The 18,116-nt window shown below is 40.4% G+C and overlaps 2 protein-coding genes across 6 annotated transcripts in view; one reads left to right on the top strand and one right to left on the bottom strand.

Moving 5' to 3' along the window:
• Positions 1-18,116, top strand: part of TRPC4 (transient receptor potential cation channel subfamily C member 4) — a 309,107-nt gene that overhangs the window by 136,439 nt on the left and 154,552 nt on the right. The window lies entirely within an intron of this gene.
• LOC144586232 (endogenous retrovirus group K member 7 Gag polyprotein-like) lies at positions 14,663-16,076 on the bottom strand. The gene is made up of 2 exons (XM_078384073.1): positions 15,800-16,076; positions 14,663-15,696 (listed from the first exon to the last, which is right to left on the bottom strand). The coding sequence occupies exons 1-2, from the start codon at positions 16,074-16,076 to the stop codon at positions 14,663-14,665; spliced, it is 1,311 nt and encodes a 436-aa protein (XP_078240199.1).

The following is an 18,116-nucleotide window of genomic DNA, read 5'->3' on the forward strand; positions in this document are numbered from 1 at the left end:
GTTTGAGTATATTTATGTATTTATTTCGTGCATTTATATACCATTGACTTAGTGTGAAGGACTACTCTGAGCAGTTTACAACAACAGAATATAATAGAAGCACAACCACTCAACATTAAACATCTCAACAAACAAACAAACAAAAGACACAGACAGACAGACAGACAGACAGACATATCCAAAATGATGGCTACATAGGGAACACATGTAGAATGGTGTTTTTGAATGCCTCTTGAAACAGGACAATCTTTAGCATCTTCTTAAAGGATGGTATTGGGACTTGGGTGATGTGGGTTCAAGTCTCTTGTAAACCATGGAACTCAACTGGGTGACCTTTGGCCAGTCAATCTTTCTTATATAATCTACTTCACAAGGCTGTTCAGAGGAAAACCTTGTATGCTGTCTTCTGCTCTTTGGAGCCAAGGTTGGATATATGTGTAACTAAGTAATCAGAGTAAATGAGCACATAGATAAAGTGAAACTGGTTTGTTTAGTATATCTTGCATGTGTGCACTCATGAAAGTAAGAACCAGAATGGAGTGGAAGCAGTGTGTTTCTCTGTTGCATGACTGGAGCTTCCCCTGGAACTTCTTGTGGCCATAGTGACAATGGGTGTGATTCCACAGGAAAATAGATTGCGATTTGGACCACTTGTGGACTGCTCCAGTACAATCTCTTCCCTAGTGATCAGATGATGCATGGGAAAATGTTTTTCAACCCAACCACAATCTGTGTACAATCTGGACTTTTTGTACACCTTACAATTTGGGGGACCAGGCTGAAGCACTCTCCCAGCAGATGAGATTGTTTTGTCACTTCTTGTATAAGCCCCTTCTAGTCAAATGGGAAAGATGAATTTTGTTGGGTTACCCTGCTTAGAAACCACTGTTCTGGGCATTTGTTTTCCAGTTTTGATTTTTTTTTGCCCAGAAAGGTATAGGAATGTTGTGCTTGAGTATGACTGGTGGCTTGCGACATCTCTCTCATCTAGTCACACACATCATGAATTTGGTTTGATTATTCTACTTGGAAGTTGCCATTCTGGGTCACTGTGTTCTGTTCTGGTGGGAGTTTGGGGCAATAAAGGGTTAATGAAAGAGTAACATTTTTAGGTTTGATGTCTAAAATATTGTTTGGATGTTTCTCCCTTGCATCCCACTATTTCAGTCATCCATTTTTATTAAGAATGTTCTACCCAGTTCCACCTGTCCATTCCGTTCTGTTCTGTTCCATTCCGGCTTTTACCTAGTCCCACAGCACTGTATTGAAGGGCCACTAGAAGTCTTTGCAGAGTAATTAAAAACTGCAACTCTATCCCATATATTCTGCAAAAATAGCAGGGTATATGTAAAAGTCTATTAGTCTTCAACTGTTAGTAACTCCCATAGAGAATGTTGGAGTTCACTATTGAAGCAAACTGTGTAAGAAAACAATGAATCTGCTGGCATAGGCGCAAGCGCTGGACTGAAAACAACAGGGACAAGTGCAAAATTCTATTTTTCAAGAATAAGAATGAACACAGTTACAAGATGGTAGATACTTGGCTCTGTAGAAGGATCTTGTGAGTTGCTGTAGATCACAAGCTGAATATGAACCAACAGGGTGATACAGCTGCAAGAAAAGGCAAATGCTATTTTAGGATGCATTAACAGAACTGTAGTCTCCAAATCTCATAAAGTACTAGTCCTCTGTTTAGCACTGGTTAGGTGTCACCTTGAGTACTGTGTCCAGTTCTAGACACCACAGTTTAAGAATGATGCCAACAAACTGGAAGGGACATGGAAGAGAACAAGCTATATGACCTGCTGATAGTTTGGCCTGTGGTTCAAAAGTCAGCCCTGCCTAGTTACGTGGCTCTCCAGATGTGTTGGATTATAGCTACCATTGTCTTTAATCAGCATGGCCTTTTGAATGATTACTTGTGCTTACCTTGGCGAAACTGGAATTAACTATTCTAATTCTAATTTGGCATACTTCTATGCAAATACAGATTTTATATAGATTTGTCATATATGTCTATCCCCCATATTTTTAGAAAGTAACTATGCCCTCTACTTAGCTATATTAACACAGACTTTCAGCCATATGACTAATGTTTCTTGCGTTGTTCTGTCTGCAGAAATAACAGTTTTGTGAGTGGCCTATGTCAGTGGTTCTTAACCTTGGGTAACCCAGGTGTTCTTGGACTGCAAATCCCAGAAGCCCCAGCCAGCATAGCTGGTGGAGAAGGCTTCTGGGGATTGCAGTCCAAGAACACCTGGGTTACCCAAGGTTAAGAACCACTGGCCTATGTATTTGCATAAGGAGTGTAATCTTCATGAGAGATAGTGGCTTATCTTCCACAATGAGAAAATCAGCCATGCCGGCAATTCATTGTGCTAAAGTTTCTGCTGTAGCATCTGTGCTGGGTTTAAATGTGCCATGAATTTCACATTTGCTGCAGTTCACTGCCAGCTGAGTTACGTACAAGTATGGTGGATGTGTATGAAAAAAAGAATGGAAAGATTTCTAGTGCTTCTCTTTGGGCTACCACTTTTGTACCTTCATTTGCTATTGTGCCTCATATTTGTTCTGTAGACATAGGACGAGTGAATAGTTAAAAATTCAAATGAAGCAAGATCAGCCTCTTTTTTTTGGTATTTGGGTTTTTTCACATCAAATTTTTAAAGCAAAGAATGTTGGATCCTGACTATCACAGAAGATAACAGGATGTCAACTCTTGATGGCATGTAGCATAAAGTTAAAGAGAAGACTTGATATCCAAAGGGCAAATGACAATACAGGAAAGCTAGGACTGAATCACCTGACCTATCTCTGTTCTTCCTGGCAAGCAACCACAGGATGGGGAAAGCTCAGTGGGGAGGAAAGCAAACAGAAGTACTGTACTGTATTTAATTCCCATGTTATTCGAATAATTTTCTCAGATTTCCCTTGCTGCTATCTGCTCCACAAGAGGCACATCTGAACCCAACAGTTGTCCGCCAAATGCCAGGCCACAGTGAATGGGCTTGTGTGCTGTGTTTGCATCGATGGCCCACAGTGTGTTCAGTTCTTGCATTGTAGAACAATTAAGAGCAAAGTGTGAATTGATCTGACATATGAAAAAAATTAATAATCTGAGAACAAATCCATTATATTCATTTTTGTGAACAGGCTTGTTGAACACATGACACTGGTGTTGGCAACCTGGAAATGTCTACAGGAATAAATACGAAAATATTTTGCATATCTTCTATTGGTCATCACTCCAAGTAATCAAAGTATGCAGTAATTTAACAAGGCCCATGTTTATACTGTTGTGGCTATGTGCTGTCAAGTTGGAACTGACTTATAGCTACCCTGATAGGGCTTTCGAGGTAAATGAGATATTTTAAGGACTAGTTTTACTCATTCCACGCCTCCAGTGAGTTTCTGTGGCTGAGTGGGGATTTGAACCCAGGCCCAAATGCTAGTCCATCCCACTGTCCACTACACTGTACTGTGTATCCATCTAAAATACTAGTTACATCAAAAAGAGAAATATAAAAGCTGATTACACGATCTATTTTTTAACCTTAACATTTTGTAAAAATAAATTGTGCTTCAGAAGTGATTGCACATAGATAATGCTGTAATTTCAAAATAGCCTCCATTTCATGAGTTACAAAGTAAAACCAAACAGCACAACTCTGTGCATTAATCCTGGTCACAGGAAGGCAACATTTGAAGAAAAGGGTACTGCCTAGAGATGAGCACTAAGCGCCAGTTTGGTGGTTTGGTGCAGTTTGTTTGCTGGCCCCACAGGCGTTCTGTGGTTCAGTGCCCGGCCTCCTCTGGCAGGCTTCCCTACACCGCCTCCTGTGGGTGGGCGCCTCTGAGTGAGCGCCTGCTGGAAGAAGGTGAGATGCTGAACTTCAGAACATCTGTGGGGCCAGTCAATGAATCACACTGAGCTAGCGATTCATGCTCATCTCCTGTACTGCCTTTATCTGTCCATGTTCTTGATACATAAATAACGCAAGAGACAGCACTTCTCATAAAGAGCTAATCTCCAGAGGCCGAAATTTAATAATAATAATAACAATAATCCTAGAACTGCAGAGCTGCAAGGGACCCATGGATCATTGAGTCCAGCTCCTGTCAAGAAGGCACAGCAGAGGAATCAAACTCCCAGCCTCTGACTCGACATCATAAATTATTTGTGGAAGGGGAATGCAATAAGAAGATAGGCAGCAGAGACAATAGGTATCCTAGCAAAGAGCGGGTGAGTGCATTAACTGCACATTCCTATGATGAAATGTTTTGCCACAAGACAAAGCAGGATACCTCTCAATTGTACTCATCACTCTACATATCTAAAAGGTATATTTCATGCCTACAGTTATGTTATTTTGATTATGCTGTGTGCACAAACAGGGAGCCTTTAGAATGGGCAGAATATCTATTTCCCCTTTTGAAATGCTGTTCTCCTTTATGATGGAGAATGTTAACAGTAAAATTCTGTGCAGGAGGCAATAGTTTATGTCTTGTGTAGCTGTATCGTTGGCTTTTAGTGTCCAGGTAATGTCTGATACAGTATAGTATATAGACAAGTAGACCAAGGATGTGATATAAATATTATGACATATTAAACCAGAAAGGTGTTTCAGCGAGACCTGAAATACAGAGAAATCTAGAGTTTGCTTCCTATTCTTAATATTTGGTAAAAGGCCAGAGGGAAGCACGTTAAGTTGTTGCAACGTGTTGCAAATTCCAGAGAGTGAAAGAGTATTCTTACATCCACTTACTTAGTTATGTTAAAAGGGAAATCACATAAGTAAACAATCTAACAGTTTTTCCAGACTTTACAATCTTTACAACTCTCTCCATTCGTTTGGACCTTCTTATACTTCTTTTATTTATGCTTTCCAGTTGATATTTCAGATCCAATTGTAAATCCGTTCCCATTTTTAAAGTCTTTTTTGAGATGATCTTTCATTTAATGCTTCTGTTAGTACGCCCATCTACACCACTTACAGTATGTTTTCTGTCAGTTCCTCTAGAGACGGTACCTCTTCTTTCTTCCAATATTTTCCATATAGTATCCTCACTGTCATGATTATATGTATTATCAAATATCTAATTTCTTTATCTACAATTGCAGTCATAACATTCAGTAAAAACAATTCTAGTTTAAATTGTATCACATAAGAGTTTTTGTAACATTTCATGTATAACTTTTTGCTTCCCTACATGAGTATCACATATCATTAAAAAATTCCCTCTTACATTTTACATTTCCAACATTTGTTGGGAGTATTTTTATACAGTGGACCCTCTACTTAAGGAATTAATCCGTATTGGAATGGTGGCTGCAAGTCGAAAAGTCTGTAAGTCGAATCTTCATTGACCTACAATGCACTGAAAACCGATTAATCCCATAACCAGTGGTTTTTATTCTATTTTTATTCCATTTTGGTTTTTTTCTGGTCTGTAAGTCGATTCTCTGGCTGCAAGTCGAATCTAAATTTTGCAGCCAGAGAAGTCTATAACTCGAAAAGTCTGTAAGTCGAGCCATCTGTAAGTCGAGGGTCCACTGTACATTTTAGACAATTTAGTTGGAGTCATATGCCATCTATAAAACATCTTATATATATTTTCTTTAAAGTTTACTAATTTTGTAAGTTTAATATTATTCTTCAAAATTTGTGTTCACTTTTCTAAATCAATACTATGACCAACATTTTGTGCCTGTTTTATCATACAGTCTTTTACCACTTCATCTTCCATTTTCATATTTAAGAGATACTCATACATTCTTTTAATTATTTTATCATTTGTCTCTAAGAATAGTTTATCAAATGTTATTTGTTCTTCATAGAAACCCATTATTTTGTATTTTGCATACCTGGAGTCAAATTGTAATCTCATCCACCAATCTAAATAAATTTTTTGCTCCTCTAACTCCTCTCTAGTCTTCAATGTCCCTTCTTTCTTAAACAAATCCCTATATCTTACCAGTCTTATTGAGTCCATTAAGGTAGGTTGTGTAAATGCTTCTAATAGTGATAACCAACCCGGTATTTTATTACATATTTGTTTTTGTATCTTGTTCCAAGTACATAACAAAGATTTTCTTATCACATAGTTATTGAAAACTACACTCTTTAGCTTTTTAATATCATATAAAAGCATGCCATCCTAGATTCTCATGACCCTCCAGTTTAAGCAGTCTCTCATAATCCAGAGTAATCCATTCTTTAATCCATACCAACACACAAGTTCTGTAATAAATTTCCGTCTGGAAGACCAAAAGTTGTCCTTCAGTGACCATAGGGAATGCTGTGCCTGCCATACGCATGGAATCAATAGACCTTACCCTGTGTGAATGCTGTTTAAATACATTTTTCCCTATTATATAGCCAGAAGGAAAAGAAATGTAGCCATGGGGAAGCTCGGGCAATCTCATGAAATGGATGGGGAAGGTAAAGTTAACCCTTTCATTACCATGCCAAACTGGTGAAAATAATTCCTCCTTGGAAGTTGCTGGTTGCATTCTGAGGGAAAACACACTCCCAGTGCCAGTGGAAGATTCCCCTCAAACAGCGACAGCCACTGTTTTCTCCTATTCGCTTAAATGTTAGAATGTATGATGGGCAGAGGGAGTGAAGATGTCACACAATGAGACTGACTGGTAGGAGAAACAAGGTACATTTTCAAACAACACACAATCTAGGGAATTTGCTGTAACCCACTGTGATGGTTTCTGGTTTATATGGCTTTAGAGTGGAATGTGGAGGTGCATAACTTTGCTCTCCTCTTTTAGTCGTACTTGTATGGAAACTATGTTCAGAGGCAATAAGCCTTAGAGGCTGTAATCCTGTGCCACTCCCCTTTTGAGGAAGCTGTTATTGATCTCAGTGAGATACAGCTACAAGTGAATAGAAGTGAGGAGATTTGTATAGGATTCTGCTGTAAATACTAGATATTAAGGGGACAGGCAGCAGAGAAGAGGTGCTGTCTTGGTGCTCGTGAGCATTTCAGAACATTTGGTGGGCTAGGGCTATGGTTGGAGAAGAAGGATTTTATTTGTTTAATTCAACAGGATTCTTCCTCTCAGGGCATATTGTTCTCGTATTTTTCATTTTTTTCATTCCAGAATCTGGATTTGGCTGGTAGATGGAAGGGGGGATTTGTTTCTCCCATATATAATCTTTCTGTCCTTCCCTACCTTCCAACCACCCTTCCCAAACTATCCTTGAAGTGTTGGGACACATCATTCTGTTACCCTGCCTTAAACTCTCAAGAAGATTCCCATGAGAACGCCCTGTATCAACAAGGGTTCTGGATCACATCACTGACACAGCCTCCAGCTTCTTGGGAAACACTTAATTCCTTTTAGACATTTTAATTTACGGTAACCTTTTCAAGCTGCTACAAACATTTTGTGCAACTCAAGCAGCCAGAGTGTCATTCTGAAAAAAGCCAAAAGCATGGCACTGAACAGTGGGGGGGAGAAGACTAGTTCCTCTGCTGGCATTTAAAGGCATTTTTCTGCAGTTTTGAGAACTGTGGAAAGTGTGAGGAATGGTACAGTACAATGTTTTAGCCTTGACGAGATAGATGGTTGCATGGGCTCATGCTAGCTGCAGTGGGGCAGCCTTGAAAGATAGAGAGGCTGTTGCCGTACCAGTGGAAAAGTAAGCATTGGAAGCTTGGTTTGCCTGTCATTGGAAGAAGAAGTCTATCTGGAGTCATTGTTGTTAGGTGTTGTCAAGTAATCTCCGACATATGGCGACCCTATGGTGAGCACTCTTCAAAACATCCTGTCCTCAACAGCCCTTCTCATCTCTTATAGACTCAAGCCTGTGGCTCCCTTTAGGAAGCCAGTCAATTTTATATTTGGTCTTTCTTTTTTCCTGTTAACCTTCCACCCTCCCCAGCATTATTGTCTTTTCCAGAGAATCCTGCCTTCTCATGATATGCCATAAGTACAAAGATTCCCTTTCTCCTCTGGAGTAATTCAGTCCAGGGAAACTAGAAGAGAAAGAGTATCAGGGAAAAATGAAGGAACATAAATAAATTAAAAAGTGGCACCTTAAAGACTAATTGTTAAATTTTAATGTACATTTTTGTAGATCTTCTATGAGTACTTTTTCAGATATACAGAGATCACATAGTAAAACATTCATTCTAGGGTCTAAGAGACAGTGGTATAAAATTGTTTTTCACACATGCAATGATTTATTATCTGTGCTAGTATACAGTTCTTTTGAAGTCCTGTCAGCATTTCAGCAAACAACATAAAATCAGGCAAAAAGACAAATACAGAGAGAGAGAGAGAGAGAGAGAGAGAGAGAGAGAGAGAGAGAGAGAGAGAGAGATCTTTAAAGACCAACTGTACGCAGCAACGTGATTAAAGGCAACAACAGGAATAATGTGTATTAATGTTGAGAATGACAGACTATACCTTTGAGTCTTGTTTTGAAATATGTGTCTGGTAGTTGTGAAGGAATATAAAAATAGATAACAGCATAATTATTATATTTGGCAATGACCTAAGAAACTTTGACTGATATTCAGTCCATTTATACGGGTGACCAACATATGTATAAATTTTATCACAACGTACATGTTTAGCAAGTCCACATCTTTACAGAGGTAATATAAATGGTTACTAACTCTATACATGATATTCCCAACATGGGCCCTTCACCTGTTTCTGGGCAGCTCCCAGAAGCCACAGCCAGTAGTTTCTGGAAGCAATGATCAAGTAACATCAGGAGTTGCACCTGCAAGAGAGTAAAGCTTCTGCTAAAGAAGTGCATTTGAAAGTGAGCAAATAATTTATATTATCCCTGTATAGATTTAGACTTACTGAATAGGTGTCTTTTTCTTTTGTGTGCAATATCATGATGATGCATATCATCATCCCTCAATGTAATAGTTTTCAGATTGGAACCACTCCCCTTTTAGCTAGCAATTACAGTGGTGCCTCGCTTAACGAGTGCCTCGCTGAGCGATGAAATCGCTTAACGAGGCACTCTGGGCCATCGCTGGAGCATGGCGGCGCTATGAAGAAACATCGCTGAACGGTGAGTTTTCAAGCCATAGGAACGCATTGAATGAAGTTCAATGCGTTTCTATGGCTTTTTTTATTCCGTTTAGCGATGTTTCGCTATAGCGAAGGTTAATCCGGAACGGATTAACCTCGCTATGCGAGGCACCACTATTACAGGTTTGTAGGCCACCTGTGAAAAATGCTAGATTGGAGAAAGCAGTTCCAATGTGACCAAAAAAAAAATGCCTTTTTGGGCCAGTGAGGTTTGGCGGTGGCAAATGACATGCTATTCTCTGTAACCCTCACTGTTTATTTTAACATATGGTTTAACTGCTAGGTTAATATTTTATTAATATTTTCAGATTTAGCTGTTAATTGATAGTAAATTCATGCAGGCAAATTGATTTCATCATAGCAACTTTTTTCCAGGGTTTTCCAGGTATAGAGTACTTTGCAGTGGTTTGTCATTTTCTTGGCCAGGACCACACAGGCTGGCTCCTTTTCCTACAAAGCATAGGTGGGAATCAGACACTAGCCCCACTGGCTGTGCAGCCAGATACCCAACTCACTGAGCTGCTTCATCAGCTTATGTGAGGATCCTTTTCAGGATGAAAGAAAGACGCGGAGCCAAGGATGAGGAAAGAAGAAGCTTCTCACACTCCTGTGAGAGGTTTATTTATAATACAGAGTAAACAATGCTAGCAACTCTATGCTGTGTTTGATTACATCCTGTACTAACAAGCTAGAACTAGAGTGATAACAGCGAAGCGATGTGCTCATATGTTTTCGTCTCATGCTTTGGCTCAAGATTAAGGCAAAGGTGATGTATTCCAATTAAGGCAAGGATGAGGTGATTGCTTTGGCTCTGAATCAGGGGCGATGTGACCTTACTGCCGTACGGCGTGCCGATACTTTAGCAAGACCCTTACATCTCCCCCTTTTCTGTTAGCCGATGATATTTATAATAAACTTGTCGAGGTGATAAGGACTTTGTTTTGGAAGTGCATGAGGACATGAAAAGATTTAACAGACTTGGCATACATTGCAGGAAGCAGCAAAAAGCAATTAAAATAAAACCAGTCATTATTAACCATTGAACTACCCGTCGAATCCAGCCCACAGGTAACCAGCTTCAGAGAGCATCCCACCAAGCTGGACCTATTTGCTTTTTGATAGAGGCTGCATAACTTTTTTAAGTGTTTATCTGTTGCTGAATTCTATTGCTATTGTCTGTCAAATTAAAGCAACACATTTCTTTTATGGCTTCACAGCCCAAATGCTGTTGTAATAATAGATAATCAATAGCAGCCCTATTGTCCAGAATAGCTTGTCATAGTTCTTGCTGTTCGGATGCTAATAGACTGATAGCAGTTGAAGTAGTATTAATGGTTTTTGCTAATAAGCAAGCAATTCGCGCAGTGTTACGAGCATTAACTTTCACCATGGCTGGTAAGCCTACAAGACTTAAAATAAGAGCAGAATATTCAGCTTTTGAGTATAAGGTTATATTGCCATCACACTCTGGAGACAGAGTTACTGTAGCCCTTGTGAAACGAGAAGTGTTATGAACTAAGTCTGTCTTTTGAGGAAAGACTGGCACAAGCCTACTTAAGCAGCATTGCGTCCCGTCTGTAAGATTTGCTGGAACATAATTAAAGGTTGTACTGCCACAAGTAAAAAACCAGCCTTTAGGAAGTTTCACATGAGCATAATTAAAAGAAACATTTTGAAATGTGGTACAATTCCATTGGGGATTGCCAGGGTTCACACACACACCCAGGAACCTTTGCTCGGGTACAGTTTATTATGCGGGCACATGTGTTATTGACTGCATTAGCAACATGAGGAGTGAGAATGTGTATAGCTCCTGCTGGAAGTCGATTAAAAGCAGGCCCCCAATTAGGTACAGAAGAATACATAATCTGTGACTCATTCAAGAATTCACTTAACCCTGAGTCCTTACCAATGTTACCAGGGGTTTTACAAACTGGTACAAGACAAGTACTTAGCAAGCCATGTATGTCAGGTACCTGGGAAAGACAAAAGTCAGTGGTGTTTACCTCCTCAGCAAGACGAACCCAAATATTATATTGCAAGCGATCATGCAAAAGCAATTCATTTGTTGGTGCACACATCATGAGCGGAAAGATACAAATAAAACACATTAAAATGGTTATAGAGGAATTAAAATTCAATGCAGTGACAATTGCTGTCATGAAATTCTCAGGTGTTGGGTCTGCCTGAGTGGTTTCCAGAAGTCCTGCTGCCTGTGCTGATAAGTTTTTAAGAGCCCCCCATGTTACAGGTGGCGGCTGAGGTCCTCGCTGTCGCCGTCTCTGTTCCATTGGTGTCGTCATGGAAATGTTCAGGCGTGAGTTGAAGTCTGGAATCGGGTTGGCCAGGCCTTGAGCCCACGACATGATGTGGTCGAACGCACCGAGCAGGCACCCACAAGGGACCGTCTGGAGTTTCAACCGCCATGTAACCTTTTTCCCAGGTAATCAGCGGAGCGGGACCCAGCCAAGTTGGATCTGGAGGCTTCCGATAGCGAACCAAGGGTCGGACAGCTGCTTCGCTTGCTGCTGGACCAAAGTGTCTGTGAACATGAGTGGTTAGGCCAGAAGACAAAGAAATCAAATTTAAATGATTCAAAGTAAATAGAATTGATGCAAGAGTGGATTCCTTATCCATGAGACCCAGGGATAGTCCCCCCTTTTCTTTTAATTTTGCTAAGGCTGTTTTCAGAGTTCGATTGGCTCTTTCTACTATTGCTTGACCGGTGGAGTTATAGGGAATACCAAAAGTATGTTTGATATTCCATCGTGTACAAAATTGGGCCATTGCCTCTGAACAATAAGCGGGCCCATTGTCAGTTTTAAGTTGAAGAGGTTTCCCCATTACTGAAAAAGCTCGAATTAAATGATTAACAACATGTTTCGTTTTTTCCCCTTTTTGTGGTGTGGCAAAGAGATAACCAGAATAAGTATCTACCACAACATGAAGATATTTCCAAGGTGAGAAAGAGGTATAATGAGTCACATCCATTTGCCATAATTGATTTGGCTCTAAACCACGTGGATTGACTCCGGAAGGTGGAAAATTTTGTTGTAAGGAACATTGTGGACATTGTGCAATGATAGCCTGAGCTTCTTTTAAAGGTACTGAAAATTCTTTGGCTAATGCTTTTGCATTTTGGTGATGCAGTTCATGACTTTCTGCGGGAGAATATAGAATGGCATGCAAAAGCCCATCTGCCTTAGCATTACCTTCTGAAAGCATGCCTGGCAGAGGTTGATGGCTGCGAATGTGTGTAACAAACACAGCATGGCATCGCTGACGCAATAATTTTTGCATGCTAATCAATAGTTCTAAAATTTCTTTTGTAGTTCCTGGGGATAAGTAAGCAAATTCAACTTGATTAGCAATGTTAGCCACATAAAGACTGTCGACAATAAGATTAAATTCTTGTCTAGGGAATAAGGAGAGGGCTAAGACAGCAGCAGCCAACTCTGCTCTTTGAGTCGTTGTTTGCAGCCCTGTAAATTTGGAATGCCATTGCCCATCTTCTTGCCAAGTAACTACCCCTCTGGTAGGACTGTCATCTGAAAATACCGTGAGTGCATTGAGTGGTCTAGGACTGATAACTGATTGAAAAGCATATGGCAACACTCTTTGACTTTGTAAACGGGGATCTTTTGGCAAATGGAATTGAATTTCACCACAATATCCAGCTAAAGCAATTTGAAGGTTATCTTCATTCATTAGCAGAAATTGCCAAGATTCTTTTGTGACTGGGACTATGATGATTAATGGTTCAATACCAATTAGAACTTTAGAACGCTGGCGTCCTTTACAAATCATACTACTCAACATTGCAGGAAATGGAGTGAGTGTGTTTTTTGGCATGTGGCTGAGATGTAACCATTCAATAATGTACACACCTGTAGGTGTAGGTTGATAGAGAACTGCACAACATTGTTTGTCAGTTTTCCAAATCGCCAAAGACAAGGGTACATTTGGAAGACAACGATCCACCCATTGTGCTTTAATAATTTCATTCATTATCTGTACCACTTTGTGTTCACTTGATGTTAATTCAATAGAATCTCCTGGAGCTTTCCCTCGTCTAAGGGCATTAAAAAGAGGTGTCAATAAATCAGTAGTCAACTTAAAATATGGTCTCAATCAATTCAGGTTGCCCAAATATTGCTGTAATTGAACATAGGTAATCCGTTGTGGGAGAATTAGTTGTGGCAAAATTGGTGCAGCATAGGATTGTACAACTTTCATACCAAGATAATTAAAAGGTTCTTGTTGCTGTACTTTTTCTGGAGCAATTTGTAACCCAAAGTCTGAAAGAATCTGAGTCAATTCCAGCCGCCAATTCACTGGTAATTTAGGTGCAGCAATAGCTATGTCATCCATGTAATGCCAAATTAAACATTCCTTATGTAATTTTCTGAATGGTGCTAATGCCTGATCTACAAATATTTGGCACATACTTGGCGAATTTTGCATTCCCTGGGGCAACACGCGCCATTGATACCTTTGTGTAGGGGCACTATTATTAAGTTGTGGTACTGTGAATGCAAAATATTTACAGTCCTGAGGCTGCAAAGGAATGGTAAAGAAGCAGTCCTTGAGATCTATAACTGCTAACTCCCAAGTACGTGGAATTTAATTAGGATTTGGAATACCACATTGTAAAGGCCCCATGGGCTGCATAAGCTTATTAATTTCCCTTAGATCGTGCAGCATTCTCCATTTACCAGATTTCTTCTTAATTACAAAAACTGGAGTATTATATGGACTAACAGAAGCTTCCAAATGTCCAGCTACTAACTGCTCATGAACTAATTGTTGTAATACTTCCAGTTTTTGGATCGGTAAAGGCCATTGCTCAATCCAAATTGGCTCTGTGGACTTCCAAGTTAAGGCAATTGCAGTTGCTTTATGTTTATTCATTTAAGTGAAGTGTGGCTCCCAATTGTTCTAACAAATCTCTTCCCCACAAGTTTACTCCTATTGCCACAATTGAAGGTGTGATACGTCCAAGATATTTATTAGTCTCTGCATGATACACTCGCAGTGCTTGTGCACTAATCTCAGCTTGAGATTTACCCCCTACACCATATACAGGTGGTGAGGGTCATTTTTTCCACTGTGGGTCCCAATCCCCAGGATGTATCAGAGAAACGTCAGCCCCTGTATCCAATAATCCTTCAAGAATTTTTCCTTCAACCTTATACTTACGTACTGGCTTCTTTCGCCAAATGTGGGCTACAGGAAAAACTTGAACATCTTGTGTCTGCAAAACAGATAAATCAGTACTGCACTCCCCAGCAAGAGATAAGGCTTGTACGCATGAACAGTCAGGCGGTATTTGGAAAGGGAGCTGGCTTTGACACCAAATCGTTAGCGGAACATTTTCCCACATTTCTACTGTACCAATTGGTATTTCCAAAGCTTGTTGTTGAGCTAATAAGGTTGGTAAAATTAAACACGGCCCTTTTAAGTTGCAAGGAGCATTTACAAACAAAGGTGTTGGCTCATGAGGAAGTGCTTGCTCAACAGCCTGTATTGTTGACAAATACACAAAACCATTGCCCCCTTGCTGTTCTAGGCTAGGAGCACGCCCAGTATCTAGTTTCCCTGCTGAGCTGTGACATTTCCTTGTGGATTAGACCGGCATTGACTTGCCCAATGATATCCTTTCCCACAGCGGGGACATTTCCGGGAGGGTTTTTGTGGTCTTTGTTGACCCCCATCTCTGTATGCACCTCCCCCTGGAGCTCGACATTCAGCTTTGAAATGCCCTGGTTTTTTGCAGTTATAGCAATTTCCTTTTCCGCCGCGAAGTGCCACGGCAAGAAGAGCCATTTCGTGTGCTTTACTTCCCACCTCCGCACATGCTCTCAGCATGTCCGCTAATTCATATGGTTCTTTCCTGATGACTCCCTGCAGTGCTCTTTTACAATCTGTATTAGCATTTTCATAGGCAAGTTTCAGTAATAGCTCTGACTGAGCTTCAACATTGTCAAGTTGTCGACTGATGGCTACCTTTAATTTGTCAATAAAGGCAGTATAGGGCTCATTAGGACCCTGGCGAATGCTTGAAAAGGATTTGGTAACACTAGAGCGCCCAGGGACCCGCCTTAATGCCCTTTGAATACACATCCAGGTAGCATTCAAATGCTGATCTGTTAATTGCATTTGAGCTTGAACTGTTGCAAATTGTCCTGCACCATATACCTGATCGGCTGTAATAGCCGCGGTTTGCCCTTTAAGAGCAGCATGTTTGAATTCACTATCCCAAATGACATACTGAGCTGGTGTTAACAACATACGCATCATATCCTTCCAATCTTGAGGCAACATCAAATGTCCATTGTGTACCCCTTCTAACATTCCCTGAAAATAGGTAGATTGTATCGCATCGTCTCTAGCTGATTTGTTAAGCTCTCTAAGAACCGTATAAGGCAAAGGTTCCCAGTTCAATTGATATCCTCGTTGACCTTGAGCATTCACCGCTGGAGTTCTTGTTAAAGGAAACATGCAAAGAGAACCACCACCCCATTCCTCAGTTGTATCAATCTGCCCTGTGCGCCATGCCTCCCGTATTCCAGCTGCTACACAACCTTCCCGAGAGCTCTCAGCTACAGGTTCAACCCTTTTCTCTGCAGGAGCAGAAGGCAAAGAATCCAGATTTTGTGGAGGAAGGCACTAGCACCAGATACGAGGGTGGAGGTTTTTCCTCTGCCTCCTTCACAAGTGGATTACTTTTTCCATGAAATACAGAAAGTGCCTCATAAATAACTTTCCATGTTAACAAACACGTTATTGGTGCTCGTGGCTCTGCCTGTAACTCTTTTCCTATTCTTTCCCAAACTTCTAACTTCAAACTTCCATGCAGAGGGTACCAAGGGCAACTTTCATCTAGCTCCTGTAATAATGCCATCAATTCTTTGCCTGACACTTGCCTCCCGCCATTCTGCTGCACAAGTTTAATTAACTCTTCAGCATGCTGCTGCTGCTCTTTAGTACATGAGGAACCCATGCTTACCCGGGCGCTTGCGCTGCGTGCACGAAGACTATTCCAGTCAAGGGAAGCAGGGTGATGGGAGCTGGAATCACGTCGGGGTCACCAGCTGTGGGGATCCTTTTCAGGATGAAAGAAAGACGCGGAGCCAAGGATGAGGAAAGAAGAAGCTTCTCACACTCCTGTGAGAGGTTTATTTATAATACAGAGTAAACAATGCTAGTTACTCTATGCTGTGTTTGATTACATCCTGTACTAACAAGCTAGAACTAGAGTGATAACAGTGAAGCGATGTGCTCATATGTTTTCATCTCATGCTTTGGCTCAAGATTAAGGCAAAGGTGATGTATTCCAATTAAGGCAAGGATGAGGTGATTGCTTTGGCTCTGAATCAGGGGTGATGTGACCTTACTGCCGTACGGTGTGCCGATACTTTAGCAAGACCCTTACAAGCTTAACTATTAATACCATAAACATTAACAGTTGTTTTATTAATTTTTATTTGTTTTCAATAAGGATAAGATTAGGGCTTGGGGGCTTGGGGAATAGACATGGGTAGCGAAAGGGTAAAATTGCAGAGGGCAAGAGGTTACTTTTACATCCACTTATACAATTATACTAGAATAAAAAGATAAGAAAAAAGAACAATTTAACAGGTTTTACCAGAATTACTATAGCTACTAATCTCTCCATTCCCTGATTGGATCTTCACATTCTTCTTTTATCTATGCTTTCCAGTCCATATTTTGAGTTCAGCTATAAAGTCATTCCCAATTTTGGCATCCTTTTTGAGATGACCGTGTTTCTGCTTTTTTCCAATATTTCTTATGTTGTATCCTAGCTACAGTAATTATGTGTATTATCAAATGTCTCATTTCTTTATCTACAATCTCAGGGTTTATCTTCAATAAACACAATTCCAGTTTAATTTATATCACACAGAATACATTCCCCACCCCAACACTTCATGTGCTAATCTCCAATAATTTTCTGCTTCCCTACCTGTCCCCCCCCCACAAGGCTGGCTCTTTTTTCCTAACAAGGCACAGGTGGGAATCAGACACTAGCCCACTGGCTCTGCAGCCAGATACCCAGCTTGATGAGCTACCTCGTTAGCTTAATTATTAATAGCATAAATGTTAACAACTCAGCTATTAATAGCAACCAATTAATTTTCAAAATCTAATACTTAGTATCAGCTAATTAATTTTTTAACCTAAGGTTTTAAACTAGGGGAATAAAACATTTGCTACCTCATACCTGACTCACAGTTCCAGAGCCATCTTAAGTGGTATTCTACCATGAAGTCAGTTCATAGGTGTAGCAATGCACTCCGCTACCATTTTAAGGCATGAACTGTGAGCAGTAGAGTGAGTACAAGCATGGTGGAAACATTCCTTAGACTTCAGTCATGGAGTCACGGAGCAACATACCTGCTCTGGATATGCCACTGAATTGCAGGGGGTGTAAAGGGGACGGTTAAGAGAAAGTAGGAGGATCAATTCAGAACTCCAAACTAAAATGTTATAACTAACATGTTAAATCAAATCTGTTGAATTTCTATACAGGAAGGCACAAATAAGATTTATTTTTGAGCGCAGTGGAACAAGCCACGCTAATGGAAATGCTTTTAGCCTAACAGCAGCAAGTTCTGATTCCCTGTCATTATGTGAGACTGCAGGCTTGATGGGCTGTTGCCTCATGTTCTGTTAGTGTTGGTTTCCAGGGGTGGGCTGGGGAAAGGGATAAAGGGCTAGGTGCTGAGAAGAGAGATTCAGAAAACGAGAACAAAAACTGGAATAGTAGGAATACCCATGATCTAAGAAGACAGGGAAAGAGAGAGAAATTCACTCAGCCATGGATATGATGAAGTGACAGCCAAGTGAAGTAGCCACCAGCTTACGCTCTCTCGTATTTTTTTTAAAAAAACTTTTACTGCATTTTCTACCTGGCGGAGGGATAGGGAAGAGGAAATTCTTTATAGCGTATTGTGATATACCTGCTAGTGGAGTGGAACACTGGAAAGAGGCACTGATTGTGGCTCCAAAAGGACAGCCT

This window comes from Pogona vitticeps, chromosome 2, assembly GCF_051106095.1.
Source record: "Pogona vitticeps strain Pit_001003342236 chromosome 2, PviZW2.1, whole genome shotgun sequence".
Classification (NCBI taxonomy): Eukaryota; Metazoa; Chordata; class Lepidosauria; order Squamata; family Agamidae; genus Pogona; species Pogona vitticeps.